This window comes from Pogona vitticeps, chromosome 4 (assembly GCF_051106095.1).
Source record: "Pogona vitticeps strain Pit_001003342236 chromosome 4, PviZW2.1, whole genome shotgun sequence".
In the NCBI taxonomy this organism is placed as follows: Eukaryota; Metazoa; Chordata; class Lepidosauria; order Squamata; family Agamidae; genus Pogona; species Pogona vitticeps.
In genome coordinates this window covers 81,365,240-81,388,795 of record NC_135786.1, presented here as the reverse complement: position 1 = coordinate 81,388,795, position 23,556 = coordinate 81,365,240, and the positions used below count along the sequence as shown (strand labels likewise).

Below are 23,556 nucleotides of genomic sequence, written 5' to 3'. Positions count from 1 at the left end.
GGAAGAGAAGAGCAAATAGAAGCCTCTATCTGTTTGAACAAGGATTGTTAATTTTCTTCCTGCAGAAGCATGTTTCTGACTGCACAAGAGTTATCCCCACCTTTCTCCAGACCAGGCTTTTCATCTGAGACCAGTACTTCATATCATCATATCAGAAGGGCATCTATTTTAGCATTCTGTTTCCCACACTGACCAATGGAATACCTTCAGGAAGTCTACAGCTAGTTCTGAGCAAAGCCTGGGAAAGTCATTTTTCTGACTTATAACTTCACTGAAGGTGACAACATTGGACGGACACAGTGTTGCCAGAGCCATGCAGCAGATGTTCTAGAACAATGTTTTTAATTCAATTTTCATGCTGCTCTCCCATGAAACCTTGGTTGAACACATATACCGTAATTATTTAATAAGGGTTGCTGTGTACTTACCAAAGTTAAATCCCGCCGCAAATTTGCTTTTTGATGCTGCTGCAGGAGCATGGCTTGATTGTGCCCTCCAGCCAAATGAAGCAATGCCTTGTATCACCTGAAAATTTGATTTTGATGAGAATGAATACCTTTCATGATAGGTTAAATTCTCCAAACTTATTACAAACCTGACAGAAGAAGGGTCAGCACTGAAACTCACAGATGCAGCGAAGACCACAATACATTTTGGACTACAAGTAACTGATGACACATTATGTATTTTTCAATGAGGAGTAAACGATCATCCAGTTTGTAATAAAAATATGTTATCCTTCTGTGGCGCTAGTTTGGGCTCAGAATACAATCAGTCTGTTTCTACCTCTTATTCGTATGGGCTGTACTGTTCCTCCTTTGGGTACCTATCTTTATACAACCAATCCTGCTACAAAATGAAGATGTGCCAATTATTACTGTACACTTCTACATTAATATGAATCATGATATAGAGCAGTAGGACAAAAATAAATCTAACATATCTTAGCATTTCAACTGCTCTGGGCAATTTCTGAAAAAAGGCAAAATAAAAATGAATGAAGGCATTATTTTAAAAATGCTTAATATATGATAAGAGCATAGAAATAAAAAGTATAGCTCTTTGCCCATTGGTGTATAATCTAAAGGTAGGGGTACTAACTGTCACCCATTACAACTAGCCTGTACAACCGGTAATTACAATTATTACATGGCATATAAGAAATAAAGAAAGGTGAGATTTCCACACAAAGGAGGCTCAGAGAAAACACAGTGCTAAATAGCATAAGGGAGTGAATGTTAATAAGGGTGATGAACAGAAGAAAGAAGAATGGAGAGAAAAATCAACAAAATTAGAAAAGGAAAGGAAAAACTATGCAATAGTATAATGTTCAGAAGCTTAAACATAATACAAAATGCCAGAAAAAACTGATTAACACACACAGATATATATATATAAAGCACAGAAGTAAGTGAGCAGAAACTTTAGGAACTCAGATAAAAAACATAACCTAAAAGAGAAGAAAAGTACTAAATGAACTATAACAATAAATCAACACAGGATGGGAATGATAAGAGTCTGAATAAGATTTCATAGTGCAAACAGATCATACCAATGAGCTTTAAAATTATGAGGACCTAAAAAGCTTAACTAAGGCAGAATTGTGAAGGGAACTGGGACAAGGAAGGAAGAGGGAAGGAGGGCCCCCAAACATAATGTTGAAGCTCCTAACTTTTAAAAATAGACTGCAGTGATGCTTCCAATTGGGAAAGACAAGGTGTAACTTTTTTTCTCTCTAAATGTTATCAACAGTGAGTCAGGGGTTAGCAACTCATGTTGGAAGTGCTGTCAGCAACCTGGGGCTTTTTTCATATGTGATAGAGTAAAAAAGATTTTGGAGACAGATAAAAGATATTACACAAGAAATTATACAACAAAAATAGCCTTTACAGCTGCAAGGTTTATCTGGGCCCAAAATGGAAAAATCAGGAAAATCCGAAGATGGAGGAGCTGTTTAAAAATTATTGGATATTGCAGAAATGGATAGCCTATCAGCGGCTTTACGTGAAAACCCAAGAATATATGTTAAAGAGAGCTGGAAAGTGTTTTATGATTGGGGCCAGAAACAAACATGAATAGAGAACATAGCATATGTTAGGGATTTTAGTATCTTAATACAGCCATGGAGCCAAGGTTATATTAGATATTTTATTACTGTAAACACTTCCCCGTGCCTTTGTTCTGTTGTGTTCTGTTTTCTTTCCTCTCCCCTATGTATCAGTTTCCCTTTGATTGTTGTCTGATTATATAATAAAAACAAAATGTAAAAAAAATGTTCCCAACACTGGAAGCTGCTTTGTACTGGATCACACTCCTAGCCTATGCCATGCAATGTTTCTCCAGCCTTACCTGGACAGGCAGACAAGCAAACCTGGGACTTTCTGCATGCAAAACCATGTTCGTTACTACAGCCCTTCTCCCACTGGCTATGTTGGCTTGAGCAGAGCTGTAGGCCAGAAACATCTAGAAGGCTAAAGCTGCCCCCTGTTGGGTAGGTGTGAATATAAAATCTACTCTAGCAAGTACACATAGTCGTGTGTGTGTGTGTGTGTGTCTAAATTTATATATATATACAAAATTTGTACAAAAGGCCACAAAATTTTTGTTAATACTATGCACTTGCAACTCTTTAAAATAATACTGTAATTTTACCTGAAGTACTAAATAACTAGTGGCTTTTAAATTTTGGAACAAATGTTGCAGCTGAGGAAATGAGTCTAAGAAAGCTCATGTTACAAAATAATTGACAATCTTTAAAATGCCACAGGATTCTGTTGTTTTCACTGCAACAGACTAACACAATTACCTCTTTGGAAACAGCTTTTCTACTTCATTTCTGATATATTTAAATATTGTTTAATTTTTTAAAAAATTGTAAACTGCCCACTAAAATTTATGCACACATCACAATAGTTCAGCAAAGATGGTGGAGTTTGGTCTGCAATGCTAATTTTTACTAGGTTCCTTTCCTTCCTTGCATTTCAAGGTTTTGGATTGGTTGGCTACCTCCTATGGCATACTTGAAACAAGCAGATTGCTCACTATCACTTGATTCTGTTACATTCACAATGGTATGGTAGTTTTAAGGCTCTAACCTTTTCCATTAAGGCTGCTTCCATATACCTCCTCCCCCTGTGGTAAACAGTTCTATATTCCATTCTCATAGTAATCATTTTGTTTCAGAAATCCTGGCACACAAATGTGATATTTACCCTGTTGATTCTCTACTTTCCTGAACACCTGCTAGAAGAAATGTTTGCTCACAGAGCATATATTTGCCTGGCCAGAGAAAGAGACTGTGGGATTTTTCCACAACCTTTAGAATCTGATTGATGCTACAAAGGATGACAATGTAAGCCACTACAACATTAAGTATTAAAATGGCAGGTTTAAAATACACTAAGAAGCCTAGTAAGATGGGGCAGATACCAAAAGCAGTTAAGTACAGTAACTGCTTGGTTATGTACTGTACCAGTAATCAACACACAAGCACAGAAGCTGGCTCAGCTAATTGTTTAACTAGCGAAAGTACCTGTCTTTATATCAGTTGGAATAGCCATCTGACCTATGGAAGCCTACAAGCAAAGCTGTGCAACCATCAGTGTTGCACATACTGCTGCTGCCATGCAAGAATGAAGCCACAGCCTATGACATACTCCAGGCATGTCAAACGCTATTGTGCCCTCCTTCTTGAGCACTGTTCCTCCATGTCTATGAGGGAGAATGCTCTACAACAGTTGAGATGGGGCAGCTTAATGGTTCTGTCCCTCAGACCAGTGGTTCTTAACCTTTGTTACTCGGGTGCTTTTGAACTTCAACTCCCAGAAACCCCAGTCAGGACAGCTGGTGGTGAAGGCTTCTGGGAGTTGCAGTCCAAAACTCCTGAGTAACCCAAGGTTAAGAACCAGTGCCTCAGACTACCACACCTTGATTTGTAAATCTACCAATTCAAAGATACAGTACATGCTTGCTAGGAAAGTATGCCACCTAATTAAGGAAGATGACACTGCAGGATTCAAATAAACAGTGAACAGAATCCTATTGGCACAGTTCTGCTAGTTCAAACCAGATCCAGGCAATAATTAATTTAAATCTTTCTATCCCCCCCTCCCCCGATTCAGCCTTGAAATGTGGGCAGGAAGGGAGCTTTTAATAGTACAAATCACCATTGGATCACTGCCACTGGAATCAGAACCACCAACAGCTATCCTGAGGTAATTTTTGATTATTAAAGCCCCTCATAATTGGGGTAACTCAGTTACTCCTGGCACCAGATACAATTGCCATTTTTCAGCATGTACATTATACTGTATGGTCTTAAATCTCTGGCTTGGACAGGCATACACAGCACTCTGTTATTACACATTTATTTTCGGTATTCAAACGTTGGATATCTGTTGGCCTTCTACATCAGGTTTAAATGTTTATAATGTGAGCTAGACTCTAAAGACCTTATTGTAAATGCTCAAAGGAATTCCCAGAATACACTGTAGCTGTAATCCTGAATGCAGGCAGAAGCAAATGCAGTAACTCACTTCCAGCTGGCAATTCATGAATTGCCACTGCTATTCCTGGGGGCATACATGCCCACTGGCTTGGTACATGCTCAGGAATCTTTAATTGCCATATGAAACTCTTTAATTGCCAGCAGAGACTCTTTAATTGCCATCTGGAAGCAAGAGAATGTTATGCCATTTGCCTTCTGGTTGCATAAAAATGCAACAGGATTTCAGCCACTATTTCTATTTTTTACTTGACAAGTGATTGCAACCATTCATATTGCACACTACTCTTACTTGTTATGATTTGTGGCCATCACCAATCTAATGGAATGCTGCTAAAGTCTACAGCCTATAAATCAGCCTGTATTAAACTGGAATGTGACAATGTAGCATACTCACTGCAGATAGCATGAATACTTCAAAACATTTAATACATATTGAATACCTAGCAACAGTATATTTGTTCTAAAATGCTTACATCAGGGTCTATTTTTCTTAAAAAGAACCAATTTAGCTCAACCTGTCCTAGTGAAATCATAGCAGCAACTATGGATTAACTACGTTCAAGTTGGGAAATAACCCATGAGCTACAGAAACAAAAGATCTAAATAGTACCTCTCAGCATACGGCAATCTGAATTTCCAATTTCCAGAATGCTAAGACAGCAGTCCTTCTATCCAACTTACTTCGGCAATGCAATGAACTGTGTATGTTTATTCAGCCCCACTGACATCACTGAGTGAAAGCTAAATAAATGTTAAGCATTACACTTCAGCTTTATCGTTATCCTGGCTCTGATCCTTCTTGGAGGACCGTCCCTGGAAAGTACAGCTTGGGGACAGTGTATTGGCTCCGTGGAATCTCAATTGTGGGGTTCTGCAGGGCTCAATTATCTCCCCAATGCTGTTTAGTATCTACATGAGGCTGCTGGGTCAGGTCATCAGGGGGTGTGGGGCTTCGTGTCATCAGTATGCTGATGACACCCAGCTCTACATCGCCTTTTTCCCTACAACAGTGGATGCCATTCTGTCCTTTCAGCGCTGTCTGGATGCTGTACTGGGATGGATGCAGGCAAATGGTCTGAGGCTGAACCCGGACAAGACGGAGTTCCTGAGGGTGGGTGGTCCAGACATTGGTGGTTTGGGAAACTCCCTCACTTTCAGGGTGGGGGGGGTTGACTCTCACCACAAAGACTGAGGTTTGCAGCTTGTGGATACATCCTAATACAGCACTTACCATGGAAACTCATGTAGCGTCAATGGCCCACACTGCCTACTTCCATCTTTGGCGGATCGCCCAGCTGTGTCCCTATCTTGATGTTGGGGCCCTCACCACTCTGGTCCATGCGCTTGTAGTCTCAAGATTAGACTACTGTAATGCGCTCTACGTGGGGCTACCTTTGAGACTGATGCGGAAGCTTCAAACGGTGCAGAATGCAGTGGCCAGACTTCCTACTGGGGTGAGAAAACATGAACATATCTCCCCCACTCTGACGGCCTTGCATTGGCTACCTGTTCGTATCTACATTGATTTCAAAGCACTAATGATGACATATAAAGCCCTAAACGGTTTAGGACCTCAATATCTGGCAGAACGCCTTCTCCCACCTAGATCTATCTGTATCATTTGCTCTAGCCAGGAGGGGCGGCTGAGCGGCCTAACACCGAAGGAAGCCCAAAGAGAAAGAACAAGAAAGCGGTCCTTCTTGGCAGTGGCCCTTGGCTCTGGAACAATCTCCACCCAGAAATCTGTCTGGCTCCCTCGCTGGGCGTTTTTAAGAGCCAACTTAAGACCTGGCTCTTCAGACAGGCCTTCCCTCCTGTCAATGCCCAAGTTATTTCGCCATCCTCTAGTGTATTAATATTGTTGCTTTATTTTATTTTGGTATGTTGTTAGCCGCCCAAAGGAGACTTTGGTCTAAACGGGCGGAATATAAATAAAATAAATAAATAAATAAATGATTCAAACCCAGTAATTTCTGAAACACAGAATCAGTGTTCGAAATATTTTTATTTATTTCTAAAACTCTTGTTTTTAGAGCACTGTTACACTTTTCAATTCCAGCTTGGGAGTAAAAAAATAGGGACAATAGAAAGGTGAAGGATCTGACTAGATTACTATAGATATGCTTCATGTGAAATATAGTGTCCCTTATTGTTTGTTGAAATATAAGTAGTATAATTTCTTTGAGAGCACTATATGTTCACTCTAATGAAAGGCTCTTCTCCTACAGTCATGTAAAGGTGGCTCTTTTTTCTTTCTTCTAGATACTAACACTTGTTATGTGCTGTCAAGTCAGCTCCAATTTAGGGCAACCCTATGTCCAGAAAGTCCTATCATTAACAACTCTGTTCAGCTCTTCCAAATTTTAAGTTGTGGTTTCCTTTACTGGGTCTATCCCTTTCATATCCAGTCTTCCTCTTTTCCTTCTACCTTCCCCCCAGCAATGTGATGTTTCCTGTCCTCTCATGATGTGTCCAAAGAACCACACCCCCAATTCAGTCAGTTTTTGTTTAGGTCTCTGGTCTCAGAGCCAGAGGTTGGGAGTTCAATTCCTCACTACACCTCCTGGGAGAAAAGCCAGGTTGTGTAATCATGAGCAAGCCGCGCAGTCCCAGGGCGCCCCAGAAGAAAGAAAAATGGTAAACCTCTCGTGAGTACTCTCTACCTAGAAAACCGTAGAAAGGGTCGTCATAAATCGGAATCGACTGGACCGCAGGCAAATAAACAAACAAATAAAATAAAAATAACGAAACGCACAATTTAGAAGCCACTGAAATGAATGCTGTCTCAACTGTGCAAGACTGTATGTAGTGATTCAGTTACCTTACACCCACCCGGTATTGAAGTGCCATCCAACTCAAGGTACGAATCTGAACCCAGAGCCGTCGCCACCCCCACCACCCCAACAGACAAAAGACTGCAAGACGAAAACCTTCAACTATAACTCCTCCCGTCTCCTCGATTGCAGGCCGTGCTTAAGAAGACGCCCTGCTCCGCCGCGGCTCTTCCCCTTTCCGGCGGCCTTCCCTTCTGCGCTCCCCCCGGCACCAATCTCCCCGCCAGCCTTCTCACCCGAGAGACCTTCAGCGCAGCCATGTCGCCCCAGTCGCCGCCGCTGCCCTTCTTGTTCTTCTTCCTTCCTTTTCCACGCCGCGCTCCGGGCAGGTCAAAGTCTAACCTCCGACCCACTAGGCGCCAAGCCCAGGCCCGCCTCCAAGCAGCGGCGACGGGATTTGAGCGAACGAGCCTCACCACCACCCCCGGCCCGCCGGAGGGAGACGCGCTTCTAGCGCCCCGAGAGTCCCAAAGGCGCCTGCAGGCCACGCAGTCGAGCAGGAGAAAGAAGCCTGTCTTGAGGGCAGAGCTTGGCCACCTCGCTTTTTCGGACTACAACTCCCAGAATTCCCCAGACAGCATGGCTAGAGAGTGTTGTAGTCCGAGTTTCACATTAGCAGTCGTTTGATCTTGCAGTTGTTTTGGAGCTTCCGTTAGTATAGGTGCAAGCAAATACTGTTTGCAATAATATACCGTTACTGTACTGGGGAAATCCCCTTTTCTCCTGCACATGAGCTCACAGGAAGGAGGGATGTCTGAGGAAGAGTTTATTTACATATCATTTCTTCCCTGCTGGTCAAAATTGAGCAAATGTTGCAGGTATAACACACCATAACCCAAGTGAACAAGTATTCCAGGTTCATGTATTCTCGAAGGCTTTCACGGCCGGGATCTGATGGTTGTTGTGGGTTTTTTGAGCTCTTTGGCTGTGTTCTGAAGGTTGTTCTTCCTGACGTTTCACCAGTCTCTGTGGCCAGCATCTTCAGAGTTCCTACTCCAGTCCTCTGAAGATGCCGGCCACAGAGACTGGCGAAACGTCAGGAAGAACAACCTTCAGAACATGGCCAAAGAGCCCGAAAACCCCACAACAACCATTATTCCTGTTTAGTTGCCCCCACTGCTCAGACCTGCCAGGTGTTCCTTCATAAGATGTCCTTACCCAGCAGAATTCAAGATGCCAGTTATGACTTACCGTAATAAAACCCCATATGGCTTGGGAATAAAGGTTTCTGATAGAACACATTCTGCTGTGCAAATCTACCCAAGTGTTGAGATCTTCAGAAGAAGCCCTTCTTTTGATCCTGCCATCATCAGAGGCATATCTGCTGGAGGCATCTGATAGGGCCTTCTTGGTGGCTGTTCCTAGGCTCTTAAAGGACTCTAGTCTGGCTTCCTCCCTGTTGTCTGTCTGTTGACAGACAAAGACCACATTTTAGGCAGCTAATCTCAAGGGCTTTTTTTCTAAGTGAGTGCAGTGTTGTAAATTTCATTTATAATATTATATCTATTTTATTTGACATATAGTTCATCTTTCTCCCAGAATTAGGATTCAAGGAGGTGCAATGTTCAACCCTGTTTATCTTTTAAATGCATGTACTGTATTTAGTAAAATGTAATGCTAGCAACCTTGAGTCCCTCTTTTTGAAGAAAGTCAGTCACTTAATTGTCATAGAAGCTGAGGAATTAGATCTGGCTAAACTTAGGGGCTGAGGCCAGAGAACTGCTAGGTGTGGTACTGCAGGCAAAGGCAGCTGGTGATGGAGGGCTGTCAGAGCAAGGAGGGAGCCGGGCATTCCAGATATGAGGAAGCCTGACGTATGTCAGTCAACAGACTGCTTCTCAACGTCTCTTCTCTTTTGTTCTTGTACTAGGCGAGCAAAGAGAAGGAGAAACTGGCAATTTTTTAACTCTGAGCAACAGTAAAGCAACAACTCCAATTCAGTGGGTGCAGCCTCTGCATTGGACATAGGGGGACCTTGCCTGAACAACAACTGAGTGTCTTGAAGTACACTATTCAGTTGTTGCAGTGAAGTGGCAAGAGGAAATCGGAATGGAGCTACTGTGCTTCAGAGATACACATTTTTAAGTACAGTTGAACATATATTTCTAATTAACTTAGCAGAGGGACTTCAGCAGCATGGGAATGATGATACTTGCTGATGGGATCAAAAAAGAAGCCCAGAAGGGAAAGGTTAACTTTGTGAAAAACTAACTTCTCCACCTACTTATCATCAAAATGACTGCATTTGGTTATTACACGTGTTGAGATTTTTCCCATTCCTGACACAGGGCCTTGGTGGTAGAGTCCTCCTGAGATGGCTGTCATTTAAGACTGCAGCTGATGGATTGTGTTTTTAACACTCCCCATCTGGGGGGGAAAAACCTCTCTGCAAGTACATGGCATTGGCTGGGTGCAAATATTTTTCTCTGCTATATTAGTTTTTGTTTTGCTTAGTTGCTTGGAATGTATGTCCCAGGAAACATTTTCAAACTGACATTCCTAACTGCAGTCTGAAATAGCACAGCAATTTCAAGATATGGCTTCCTTGTTCTCCTCAGCGTGCACTACAGGCAGAGACTCCCACACAGAGAGAGCTAACCAGGAATGGGAATTGGGTTATCTTGGGAAGGAACAGTTAACTAGATGGATTCTTTTTTGAAAGTTAGGACCATCGGTCGTTTTCATGCACGGTCCTTAACATTCTAATCATACTTTTATTTGGATGGTAGTTAGGTCCCACCAAGTTATATAGACATCGCTCCAAAATAAGGGGGCACATAGAATTGTAGGTCAGATTCTACGCTACATGCCATTTTCTTCAAGGCACCGCGTTGTTCTTAGAGAGAAATGAATTAAAATCACACAGGACTTCTTACAGGATGAGAAAAATAATGCTGTTCTACCAGATTATAGTCTTTACTCAGCCATGCCTGCAAGCTCTGTGACAAGATGGAAAAGGACCAGCTCGAAGCAGGCACTTAGGTAATTAAAGGAAGAAACAAGAAGGCATTCTGTAGTTAAAGTTGTACAAAGGTCCTCTAGGGAACAAAGCAGTAAATGTGTGACTTGAAAGCTCCTTCTAGCATTTGAAACATGAAGTCAGTCCTGACAAGTGATTGTCTCTTCTTCATGTGCCTGCCAGGATACAAAACTTTAACCCATGCAAGTGATTCTGAGAAGGCAGCACTTACAAGCCCCCACAATCACTGAAGACCAGCCAGAGGACTTCTGAGCACCTGGCTCTAGAGGGTACAGAGAACCCTCAAGCCCTCCTAGTCATTCTTCCCATAAGACCCAATTGAACCAGAGTAAGAAGGAGAGTGTCAAATTTGCCACTCTCACTGTTATCCCACCTAAGGCAATTGCTTCACTCAGGCTTATGGCAGCGCCAGCTGTGCCAGTTCTAACTGGTCAGGCCAGTCAAAACCTGAGAAAAGAGGAACATCCATACTAAATAAATCCTCTCCCTTGTCTCCCTCCATAAAAAAACCACATTATAATAGTACTTTTTTCTAATAGTAAAGATCTCTGGTGTGACACAATAGCTGATAACATAAGGCAGTGGAAAGAGGCAAATATCTTTGTAACATGCTCTATGTGGGGCTGCCGATGGAAAGTGTCAGGAAATTTCAGCAGATCCAAAATGCAGCAGCCAGATTGCTGACTGGGGCTGGTTACAGGGACCACATAACCCCTCTGTTACAGCAACACAGTTTCCGGGCACAATTCAAAGTGCCGGTTTTAACCTATAAACGGTCTGCGTTCAAGCTATCTCAAAGACAGTATTTCTCATTATGATGTAGCTCGGGTGTTAAGATAATCAGGAGAAGCTTTTCTCTCAATCCCACCACCCTTGCAGGTGCATCTGGTGGGGACACAGAAGAGGGCCTTCTCTGTTCTTGCTCCCAGACTTTGGAACTCCCTCCCACTGGAGGCCAGACTAGCCCCATTTTTGATATTCTTCTACAAGTAGGCAAAGACTCTTCAAGGCAAACTTTCTCTCAGTAAATAGATACCTGTGTGTGATTTTTAAATGGATTGTTATACATTACTGCTTTGACTGGATTTTTAGTACTACTTCAGGAGTTAACCTTGAGGCAAAATCCGGAGCTGGAGTCCTGGAGGCAGTTTGTGTCATTCTGGCAACTCCTGCAATGTCACAAAACCAGTTGTATTGGTGCTTGCTGTAAAGAGATCATCACCACCGAACTGTATGAAGTCTTTCATCTTTGCTGGAGGGAAGGTGGAGTACAACAGGACATGAAGGATGCAAACAGGGGCAACTGTAATAACTACCGTGGCATCTCTCTTCTCAGCATTGTAGGGAAGCTGCTTGCCCGTGTTGTGCTGAAGAGACACCAGGTGCTTGCAGACAGAGTCTGTCTAGAATCACAGTGTGGATTTCGACCTAATAGATCCACCACTGACATGCTATTTTCCCTCAGACAGTTGCAGGTGAAATGTAGGGAACAGCAGCCGCTCTTTGTGGCCTTCATAGATCTTACAAATGCCTTTGATTTGATTAGCAGGGATGAATGTCCACCTCAACTCTTTAACATCATCAGGTCCTTGTATGAGGGAATAAAGGACACTGTAGTTTTTTGATGGCTCAACATTCGATCCCTTTGACATCCGAAGCGGAGTGAAACAGGGCTGTGTCCTCGCACTGACCCTGTTTGGGATCTTTTTTGCTGTCATGCTGAAACATGCCTTTGGAACTGCAACAGAAGGTGTCTATCTCCGGACTAGATTAGATGGAAAGCTCTTTACTCTCTCTAGACTAAGAGCAAAGACCAAAGTCCAACTGAAATGCATGTGGGACTTCCTCTTTGCTGATGATGCAGCCATTGTTGCCCACTCTGCTGAAGACCTCCAACAACTCATGAATCGTTTTAGCAAGGCCTGCCAAGACTTTGGACTTAACAATCAGCCTGAAGAAAACACAAGTCATGGGCCAGGACGTGGACTCACCTCCCTCTATTACCATCTCCACGCAAGAACTGGAGGTTGTTCATGACTTTGTGTACCTTGGCTCAACGATCTCTGACACTCTTTCCCTAGATGTCGAGCTGGAAAAACACATTGGCAAAGCAGCTACCATGTTCTCTAGACTCACAAAGAGAGTATGGCTGAATAAGAAGTTGATGGCATATACCAAGATCCAGGTCTATAGAGCCTGTGTCCTGAGCACACTCCTGTACTGCAGTGAGTCCTGGACCCTTTGTACACGGCAGGAGAGGAAGCTGAACACGTTCCACATACTGGACGTTCCATATGCGTTGGTATCACCTGGCAGGACAAAGTTACACATAGAGTAGTCCTAGATCGAGCTGGAATTTTCAGCATGTATACATTACTGAAACAGTGACATCTACGTTGGCTTGAGCATGTTGTAAGAATAGCTGATGGTCGGATTCCAAAACATCTCTTGTATGGAGAATTAGTGCAGGGAAATCACCCTAGAGGGAGACCACAGCTGCGATACAAAGACATCTGCAGGCCTTAGGACATTTGCGATACAAGCGGGATCTGAAGGCCTTAGGAATAGACCTCAACAGATGAGAAACCTTGACATCTGACCGTTCACCCTGGAGGCAGGCGGTGCATCATGGCCTCTCCCAATTTGAAGAGACCCCTATCTAGCAGGCTGAGGCAAAGAGGCAGTCCCAGAAGCAGCAAAATCAGGGAGCTGGACAGGGGACAGATTGTATTCGTCTTCAGTGTGGAAGGGATTGTCACTCTCAAATTGGCCTTCTCAGTTACACTAGATGCTGTTCCAAGTCCTCCATACAGAGCACGTTACCATAGTCTCTCGAGACTGAAGGATGCCTAATCTAATTTGTTGTTTTTAAAATATTTGTATATTTATTTTCTTAGCTTTAATATTGCTTTCAATTATGTAAGACCTCTTTATACTAATTGTTCTTAGCCTTAAATATAGTATTTTAATTATGCTAACAACTGTTGTATACCCATTGTTTTCAACTTTAAATATTGTCTTTCAGTGTTTTGTAAGCCACCTTGGGTCCTTTTCATATATTTTGTTCACAGAAGTCACTGAGGGGGCAAACATCAGATGCAAATAAAACAATAAATACATTGATGGGAGTGGAAATAATGTTTCCAAATCTTGGTCTAGATTGCAAATTTAGGAAATGAAAAACTAGAGAGAAGAATACAGTAAATTGATATGAAGAACCAAAATTATTTAGGTTAGTGCAATACTGTGTTCTGTTTATATTTTATGGAATAATTAAAAAAATAAAATGGGGAAATTGTACTTCTAAGCTCTGGTCCTGATTTAGTCCTCACAATTTGCTGTGCTTTCCTTTCTTTTGACTAAGTTGTGGCAACTTTATTAGTAAGCCTGCAGTTCCTTTTCTTACAATTCATCTCGCAAGACTTTTTCTTCCTGCAGCGTGGAATATATGTTACTTAGCTGGTTTCATAAATAAAGCAGAACCCCATTATGTTGTTCTAATGAATGGTGGAGACTTCTTGGTTCTTACCAGCTTAAATTAATTAGCAAGCAAACACTGTAAAAATAGGAATCATATATTACAAAAAAGTTTTCCATTTGTTTTGACATTTTCATATGTTACTTTAATGTTTAATATGGATTGCACTTATTATATTCCATTTGTATTATGTTTTTCACTAATTAAGTATCTGGGACTGCAAAAAGTTTCTAAACTATGTGCTAGTGAGTAATAATTATTAAACTTTCCAGGTTTAACTGTATGGTTAGAAGAACTTTAATGAAAAATAGAAAATTTCTATAGCTAAGACATGGACAGCTTTCCAAGACACCTTATCATGTCACAGAAACATAACCTTATTAAAATTCTTGTAATAATATAATATACTGTACTTCAATATAAAATTCTTTGTACAGTACAGCACTGTTGCTGTAAGTCAGTTGCCCAAAGAAACTTACAGTCTCAATATCTGAAGGAAAAGTGTAACAGGAGGCAGCAGTGTGGTAGCATAGGAAGGATATGCATAAATGCAGCTTTGGCTTATTTTCAGCAGCTGATGAGCCAAAGACATAACTGATTAAGCTGAGCAAAGATCAGGAGGAAGATAGAGGAAGAACTGCACAATTATTCTTAAAGAGTACTCCGGACACAAGGAGCAGCAGGATAAAAATGGGAAGTATCATTTGAGGAAACTGAAGCAGCTAAGGTCACAGGCTTGGGTATATTGAGGTGTGGATAAGGAGAAAAGGCAATTAAAAGTTTTCAGTGAAAACCGTTGCTGCTGTTGCAGTGTCATATGATACGTTTGTAGTGTTTAGCAAGATAAATGATATTGGCAGTAGAGCAAGACATGGGAGGATCTGGTGGGGTGGGGAGCTAACTTTAGAGAAAGATGTTCTGATAAATATTGTGGTCCCAAACCATGGATGGCTCTGTATATGAGCATCAAAATCTTGACTCTGATCTGGGACACAGCAGGTAGCCAGTGGAGGCAAGCCAACACTGGGGAGATGTGATCAAATGCGTTCACACCAGCCACCAGTCTGGCCACCGCCTTCTGGACCGGCTGCAGTCTCTGGGTCACTCTCAAGGGAATCCCCACATACAGAGCAGTACAAATTTTATTTGGATGACTACTAGGAGTTCCTAGGTAGTATAACTGGCTGGTTATAAGGGAGGGTGGGAGTTGCAGTCCAAAACATCTGGAGCATGCCCTATCTAAATATTAGAAGATGAGACTGAAGTAGGGGGAAAGGGAGGGATGTCCATGGCAGGGTAGCCTGAAAGGAGATCACAATGCAAAGCTGAGAAAGTTCCAAAGGACGTGCAAAAACGGTGCACATAAGGCTATTTGGATCTTGACCAATCTCACTTTTGGAATGCTGATGAAACAGATGGCCAAATATCAAGGCACTGCATGAAAAGAAAGCAAGGAATAAATGATATACAATGCTCTCATTTAAATAAACATATTCCCCTTTTGTGGAGGGATAGCAGCAAATAGAAAACCTGTATGACATGAAAATATATTACATTTACTGTGATTTTTCCCCTTTGTATTGCACATTAGCTACATTCACAAGCAATATTCTGTGATGATGATAAGGAAGTGAGGAAAGGGAGCACAGCCTATTGTGGTGTGTGTGTGTGTGATGGGTTGTGCAAGGCCTGTAAGAAGGAGGCCACAATGGCAGGCCTTCCCCATCCCTTATCTCTTCCAAAAGTAAAATTTCTAATTTGTTTTTCTTGGCTACAGTCCAAAGCTGGTTTAATTAATTGGAAAGATCTTGAAAACAACTCGCACGCCTTGTCTTTGATTGGACTTTGAAAGTAATTCACTGCATAGCTTAAAACCATTTCCAAGTTGTCTTTCATGTGGTGCTGTGATGATTCAAACGTGGCTTTGTGTTAGCACTCTAGTAAAGAATGGCACTTGTATCTTGTTTGTTATTGTAAAACAACATTTGCTCAAAGTTGCTGGCAATGAAAAACAAACAAAATAGAGTGCAGAGCACGTTAATTTCTTTATCTTCCCAAAAAAGGAGCAACAAACATGTATTTGAAGGTGAGACTCTTAAACAAAAAATTTTAAGACAGGAAGAAAGAGACAGAGAAGTAGAGCAATAGTATCTATTGCAACAAAAATTGAACAATTCTAACAATTTTATAATACTATTTAGGCCTACTACATTGGCATAAAAGCTGTGCATCAACAATGAAGACCTTACATTTCAATATACACTTCTCCCTTGAACAACACTGGGGTTAGGGGTGCTGGACCTGCCTGTAATTAAAAATCTGTGTATAACTCTTATGCCTTCAAAATGTAACTACAAAACATGAACAGCTGAGACTCTCTCTCTCTCTCTCTCTCTCCTGACCCACATCAGATTCCTGGCATGCCCCAGCACCCTCCCCAGCCAACCATGTGGAGCCACCATGCCAAGAGTGGGGGCCAGCTGGGCTATCACCATTGGACCAGGGTTTGCCATACTGCAAACAACAGGGGCCTTGTTAAATCTGAGATTCACCTTTCTCAGCCAATTCCTGGAGATGAATAGCAGCACTGTATTTATTGCATTTTTATTTATTTAAATACTTATTTGTTTGTTTGCTGAAAAATAATCCATGCATAACTAAATCCGTGATGTTTGGAGCTGTGTAATTAAAGGGAGAAGTGTAATTCCTCCTGCTCTCACTTTAAAGTTTGAAAAATCTGAACACTGCACAGCAAATCAAAGCATATTTGTAAATTAATGATAAATCTAATACTAAACCATAATTTAGTGTTAGCATGTATGAATGTTATATGTTGTCGCCTGCTCTTTCTTTCTGCAGCAAAGTCCTAAGGAGATGGGCATGTCTGTTTTCATTTCCAATTAACTGATTTCTTATTACAGTACTGTATATCTAAACTAGAAACCAGATTTGTTTTAATTAACCATGGTTTCCTCAAACAAGCCAGGGTGATTAAGCTTATTTTGATGGCAGATGATTTAAAAAATCACAGTTAACACTAGCTGTTAATCATCACTTTTTAAAGTATTGGGCACATTGGGATAGCACAACACGGGGATGAATTTATGCCCCACTAAAATGATTGTTTTTGCTACAGTATCTGCAAAGAGCATACTGCATTCCTGATAGAGGGAGGATTTCTATGACATGTCACATTTTTTTTGCAGCATATGTTTGAACTTACAAGTGGGTTTGGACATGTTTATGAGTAATCTCATCAGAAAAGCCAGATTACTCATGTTTATACTTGCCTGTGGGTTCAAGTATAGGTTGCAGAAAAAGTGTGAAATATCATAGCAATCCTCCCCCTATTGATAAATAAATATAATAGCAATAACTGTGGTGCTGGTATAATGTTAACGTTCTGTCATTTATTTGGCATTGCTTGATCAACATGTTTCTCCAAGTTTCTACCGACTTCACTGCTTTGAGGATATTAACTGATAACTTTTGACACAAACATTTTTTTCTATATGAATTATTTCTCTGAGAGAGGGAGAGTGATCAGATAAAAATGTGTGTATATATTTCTTAAATTGATAACTCTGGAGGTCGTTTGTTTATTTCTTGGTAACTCTCAACATTCCATATTTTCTCTACTGAGTTCAAAGCAGCATATATGATGCTTCTCTTGCGCCTCTTACTCTCACAACAATTCTATAAGGCAGGTCAGGCTGAGAGAGGTTGCTTGGCCAAAGGTCACCCAATAAGTTTCATGGCTCTCAAAGTGAAGCACCTCTATGGACTTCAGTGGGATTATTCTTCAGACCATTATTTCAGAATAGTTAACTCAAAAGTTCAGTGGGCATTTCTGAAACTTGAAAATATTGTCAGAAATCCTGTTCCATTAGTTACATAAGATGGATGACGTTATCAGCCATAGCAGTTTTTCAGAAATTGAACATTTCTCTCGCTCCCTGTCCCTCTCCCTCCCTCCCTCTCCCTCCCTCCCTCCCTCCCACACACACATCCGTCCAGAGGCTCCAATGGAATTCTTTTCATTATTAGGAAGCTTTTGGGGATCATAGGATGGGGGTAAGGTGTCATCTTTAATTACTGAAAATTGTAGTTTCCTGTAAAGTCAGCCCAAGGGTCCCCTACACTCAAGAGGGCAGCTCCCAAATAATTCCTGACAAAGAAAGGAATTCCACAGAAGCCTTGGGACCTTTCATGGGGTGGGGGTGGAGGAGAATCAGAAACTTTTGTTTTCTAAGAAAATCACCACAGGCAATGAAAATATCATCCTTCTGTGGTGTAACACTTATTTTCAAAGTGGAAGAGACAATTCTCAGTGGGTCATCAAAAACCTTGTATGAAACAGTAGTACAGTAATTTTACTTTATGTAATTGTTGGGTTGTAAAGCAACAGCAGAGGGCGCTCTGGCAGGGGACTATACTTTGAATTTCTAATATTCAAACAAGTACAGTACAGTATCTGTATATTTCAAAAGATGTATTAGAAGACATTTCTCCACATGCAAAATGACACACATCGTAGGCATTTACAATTTGAAAAAAAAGAAAAAAAACCAGCAGTATACAGTAGTATAGACTGTATCCCACAGTGCACGACAATATAACATTATTTCCGCAATAATTCCACTGTGTACAATTCTCTCTCATTCAGCTTAACAAATACTTAACCTGATCATAATATACAGGTATTCAGAAGAAAGAGACAGATTGTATAGGAAGAATAACCCCACTCTTTTTTTCAGGGTTAAGATGTCAAATCCCCAAAACATCTTAAAACGTATTAAGAGATGTGAACATATGATTATAAGTAATACAGTAGCGATAGCATAACATCATACAATTCACCTTTGGGTGAGTTCACACATACTTGACATGTTCAGTATATGTTGACAACAACTTCAAATAGAGATTGCTTGTATCTCAGTAAAAACATCCAGTGATGCATGTGGACTAAATTGTTTGGTGGAATTCCTATGGCGGCCACCTTCGTCTACCTAGTGGTGCATGTGAGTAAAGCATATGCTGCTACATCATACCTTTTGACTGCTGTGTAATTTCACCATCCCAAATACCCCAGGTGGCACTTTTGTATCATCAGACATCATACCAACTTCATCTTGTATTCTGTTTCTGACTTTCAAAGGGCTTTTGCCACATATATATATATATATCCAAAGCTGTAATACCCATGTACAAGAGGGAACTATTGATAGACTCAGGGAGGGAGAAAACAGACCAAGGAGAACTGATTATGTTCAGTGGTAACAAAGTGCCATGTCTGCTTCTTGAGGTGAAGCAAAAAACCCCACACATTTTACATATGATCTGTTATGAAGAGGCAACAGCATACTGTGTGCAATATGATGAACCTACGAAGAATGTGAAGTCTTATCTGTATTTCAAATCGACATCATTGTTTAGGGGGCAAGAATATAATTCATAATTTTCTTGACTTGCTCACAATAATGGAATGTTTCAATGCCATCCCCTTGTGTGAAATCAAAAACTAATTCTGCTTTCCTCTCCTGGAATTCTGTAGAGGATATGACAAGCAAATACTTCTGGGAGATTGCCCAAAATAGAAATATTACCAGCCAGAATTCTTTTACTTATGTATGCTGGTTTAAGTCAACTGGTGTAAATTGCAGAGGCAAATTGCTGCTAATTAAGAAGTTAACATTTGTATTCCTTGTTGTACACTAATTGCATAATTTGGTGTGTGACAAGAAATACAAGCCTCGACTTCTTACCTAGTGGCAATTCAGTGCTGTGATTTATGTCATTTGACTTAGGCTGATGTATGTACATGTTTGAGTTCTGGACATTTTCATTAACATTCTCTGCTCAATTTGGAGAGCACTGCATTTTATCTGAGAAGCCAAGTGTCAGGAAGCCGTATGACAGGAAAAAAACAGACATGATACTTCTCAACAAATGTAGCCTAATGTCAGCATCTTACAGTACATTTCACTAACAAAACAAGGTGTTTCACAAATGGCTATGTACAGAGCATAGTTTTCATGGATGCATGGTACACAAAGCTATTTCTGAGTATTTTTTATAATTTTTAAAATTATATTGTGAAATACACTAAGACATTCTTATAATGAAAATAATTTGCCTTAAAACTGTTTTGCTATGCTGACAAATAACAGCAATGTTAAAACAACACCTAGCTTACTACTGCTGACATGAATTTGTTTATCTCCAGCTCTTTTTTTTTTTCTTTATAGAACTTGAGATAATGTAGATACAATTCCCAGGTGGTTTTTCATTTAGCCATTAAAGAAAACCCCCAAACAAACAATCAAACAAACCTGCTTAACTCTAGAAGTACTATTCTACCCTGCGGCATACCGTATGACAGCCATTCTCAATGGGGGCCATAACATTTCTGGAATGCTCCTGGAACATTTGAAGGGGACCACAGACTGGAAACAATTGTTTGCACAACACTTTATAAGTTTTTTTAATGTAACTTATATAATCCTGATTTGGCCTGTCTTTCCTTCATATTGTGTTTATGGTCATGGCCAAAAAAAAAGAGAGAGAGAGAGAGAGAATGGCTGCTGTGGGATACACAGGCTTCTCAAACCACTGCCCAACTTGTTAAATTATCCTGACAGAATAGCAGATTGTTAAATTATTAGTCCTTGTCACATAAAGAACAAAGCAGACAATATGTATTTAATTGTTAATTTCTGATTTTACCATCTGTGATTATTTAGAGGCTAAAATTCTGTCCAGTTAAAAGTTGGGTTGATTTACAGATGTCTAGAAATGTGAAGTTGGATAGAACAGCATGTGCAGAGCCGCCTTGAAGTTTTGACACATGGAGAAACATACTTAACATAATCCTGAATGCAAGTAAGCCAAATTCAGTTTTGCCCTTCCTTATCCTTGTATCAGTGATTTCTGGATGACAGGCAGCATTGCAGTAGAGACAAAGTTCCTACTCCAGTTGATAGGCATACACTTTTATACATTATTTGTGGGTATGTACAGTAGAGAGTCCAGGTCCAGGTTATTTTATGTGCAGGAATGCCCTTGGGGATGGATAGCTCAGTGCTTTAGAGATCTGGCTGCCGACCCAGAGGTTGGGAGTTCAATTCCCCACTGTGCCTCCTTGACAGGGACTGGACTCCATGATCCATAGGGTCCCTTCCAGCTCTGCAGTTCTGCGGTTATAATGATTATGCAGATTGCCAGGGTGACCTTCAAAGCCTTTAAAAAGCCTCTGGGGGGGGGGAATGCTCCAACATCCAAGGATCCAAGCGGAAGCCCAGAGACGGGCGATCCCGGTCGCGGCGAAAGAACCGTCAGCACGCGAGGGAAGGACAGCTCCGGGATTAAAAGCAACCTTCCCTAGAAGTGGATGGGGCAGCTCCGACCCAAGGACGGCTCAGCATGTCCCCTATTACAAGCCAGCCGTGGGAAAGGCAAACTCCCTGCTTTCCATGGTCGAGGCGAGGATACGGCGTGTACCTGCAGCCGCCGCCTCGCGCCGGCCTGACGACGTTTGCTTGAAAGGAAAGGGCGATGAAGAGACCCCCCCCACTTCATTCCCCCCCCCTCACTTGGGAAAGTCGAAATTCAGCACAGCACTCTTGGGAAAGGGGGACCCAAACCGGGCGGGCGGCGGCGTTAGCGTTGAGGGGGAGAATTACCCAAGAAATGCTCCTTCGAGCTCCCTCACACTCCGTCGCCCTCCCAGGGAAACTCCCGCGTGACTAAAGTTGAGCTCCCACAACACTCTTTCTCCCCCCCCCCACCGCTCGCCCGCCCGCCCGCCCGAAGTTAGCAGGACTCGCGGGCGGCCGGTAGGCGGGGTTGGCTGCGCCCTCGGGGGCTCGGTGGCGCGGCCTGGCTCGCTGCATATGGATAAAGGGGCCGGGCTGAGGCTGGGGCGGGCAGGCCCACATGCTGCCCCCTCCTCTTCCTCCTCATGCCTAGGAAGGCCAGGGAGGCTTTCAGCAGCAGCAGCTGCTGCTCGTGCTGGTAGGGCTGCCGCCGCCGCCGCTGCCGCCGCCGCCACCTCTTAAGAAGCTCGAGCCCGTGTTTACCTGCTGCTGCTGCAGCCTGCCCGCCTTAAACGCGTCTTCAGCAGCCCTGCTTGGAGCCCGGGAGGCGAAGCGGTTGCGCGCCTGAGCGGAGGAGGCTCTTGGGGCGCAGAGGGAGCTGAGGCAGGGGAAGCGCCGAGAGAGAGAGAGAGAGGAGAAGAGACCAGGAAAGGAAAACAGACCCAACGCTTGGCGGCGGCGGCTGTTAGGGCTGCAGCCTCCGCCGCCGCTTCTGCCTCCGAACGGTCCTCACATGCCATCACAGTAACAAAAGAGCACGCCGAGCAGCGGGCGGAGAGGCGCCCAGGCTGCCAAGCCGAAAGACGGCGGGGGAACCATGGCTAGGAAGGGGGACGCGTCCGCCTCTCCTTACGGTAAGCCCGAGTCCATCCATGAGGCGAAGGGCTGGAGCGGCGCGCAGCGGGGAGGGGGGGTTGGTGGAAAGCGGCAGAAGAGCTGGCAGAGTGGCCGCCGAAGCATCGCAGCAGAGGGCTCGAGCGAGGGGCGAGCGCGGCGACGCAGCCCTCGGTCCGGGCCGGTTAGCTCCCCCGTTTTTTTGGCCTGTTGTTATTGTTGTTATTATGATTATTGGCGCGCTCCTCCAGCTGCCGGAGTTTGTTGTCTTCGGGGTCGCGGTGGTGGTGGTGGTGGTGGTGGTGGTTGTGTGTGTGTGTGTGTGTGTGTGTGTGTGTGTGTGTGTGTGTGTGTGTATGGCGGGTGAGGGACCCCGGCTAAGCGGGCGCCTGGCGCGGCTCCGGTCCCCCTTCTCTGAGAGAGACCGCCCTCGCTTCTCTCTCCCACCTCCCCAGCCAAGCGCGGCTTGTTGGCTGCGTCCTTGAGGAGGTCGGAAAGTTGGGGCTGAGGCGCGAGGACGGCGAGGGCAGCGGGCGAGAAGTGCTGCCCGAAGCCCCTTGTCCCCCCCATTTCTTCTCACCGCTCCTGGCAGAGGGGGGGGAGAGCGAGAGCGCGGGAGCGCTAGGGGCAGCTTGGGGTGCAGGGGCAGCGTTTCCGCTTTGTCTGCCTCTGGGTGGGGGGGAGAAGGTGGTGGGGGTGGGAGATTCAGGCCACGAGGTGGGGTGCGCGGGGGGGGGGGAGCAGACGTCGTCGTCGTCTTCGGCTAGGGGAATTTGGGGACACGGGCTCTGCCAAGCTGGAGGCCAGGGAAGGACTGAGATGGCGAGACGAAAGGGGGCCTTGGCTGAGAACTGGGTCTTAAAACAGTTTGGGGGCGCCCTCCCGTCGGGACTTGTAAGCCCCTGTGCCCCGCTGTTTCCCCTGGAAAGAGAAGGCGGCTAGAATGAACGCCGTAGCGTTAGCGAAGCCTTTTTGCCTTGCTGTCGTAAGACGGTGGGGCTGGGAAAAGTCTCAGCTTCTTTTGGTCAGGCTGCGCGCTGCGTTCCTTTGGCTCCGGGTTGCTCCTGTTGAGTCAGGAGTTCAGATGGATCCGGGTGAGAAGTTTGTGTGTGTGTGTGAGAGAGAGGCGGTGCAATGTGAACATTTGGGAGGTCGGGGGTGCTTTATAACAATAGAGTTGAGAACTGAAAATGGTGGGATTTGTGGGGCGGCCCTGTTAGAAACATGAGGGATTTAGGATGCTCTGACTTGAGAAGGGTTAGGCTAAGAAAAACCGGGCCCAAGGCATCTTTCAGGCAGTGCAGACTGGAATTTGCTAGAAGACTGAA

At 43.2% G+C, this 23,556-nt stretch overlaps 2 protein-coding genes across 2 annotated transcripts in view; one reads left to right on the top strand and one right to left on the bottom strand.

Annotated features, from left to right (window-relative positions):
• ACADM (acyl-CoA dehydrogenase medium chain) overlaps positions 1-21,574 on the bottom strand; it is a 39,331-nt gene extending 17,757 nt beyond the window's left edge. The window contains exons 1-2 of the mRNA XM_020794701.3: positions 7,578-21,574; positions 429-525 (exon numbers count right to left, since the gene is read on the bottom strand). Of these exons, the coding sequence (XP_020650360.3) occupies positions 429-525; positions 7,578-7,601 (121 nt within the window). The 5' untranslated portion in view covers positions 7,602-21,574. The remainder of the gene's footprint in view (positions 1-428; positions 526-7,577) is intronic.
• A 47-nt stretch (positions 21,575-21,621) lies between these two features.
• The window catches only part of SLC44A5 (solute carrier family 44 member 5), a 253,809-nt gene continuing 251,874 nt past the window's right edge, over positions 21,622-23,556 (top strand). The window contains exon 1 of the mRNA XM_072997807.2: positions 21,622-22,248. Within this exon, the coding sequence (XP_072853908.1) occupies positions 22,212-22,248 (37 nt within the window). The 5' untranslated portion in view covers positions 21,622-22,211. The remainder of the gene's footprint in view (positions 22,249-23,556) is intronic.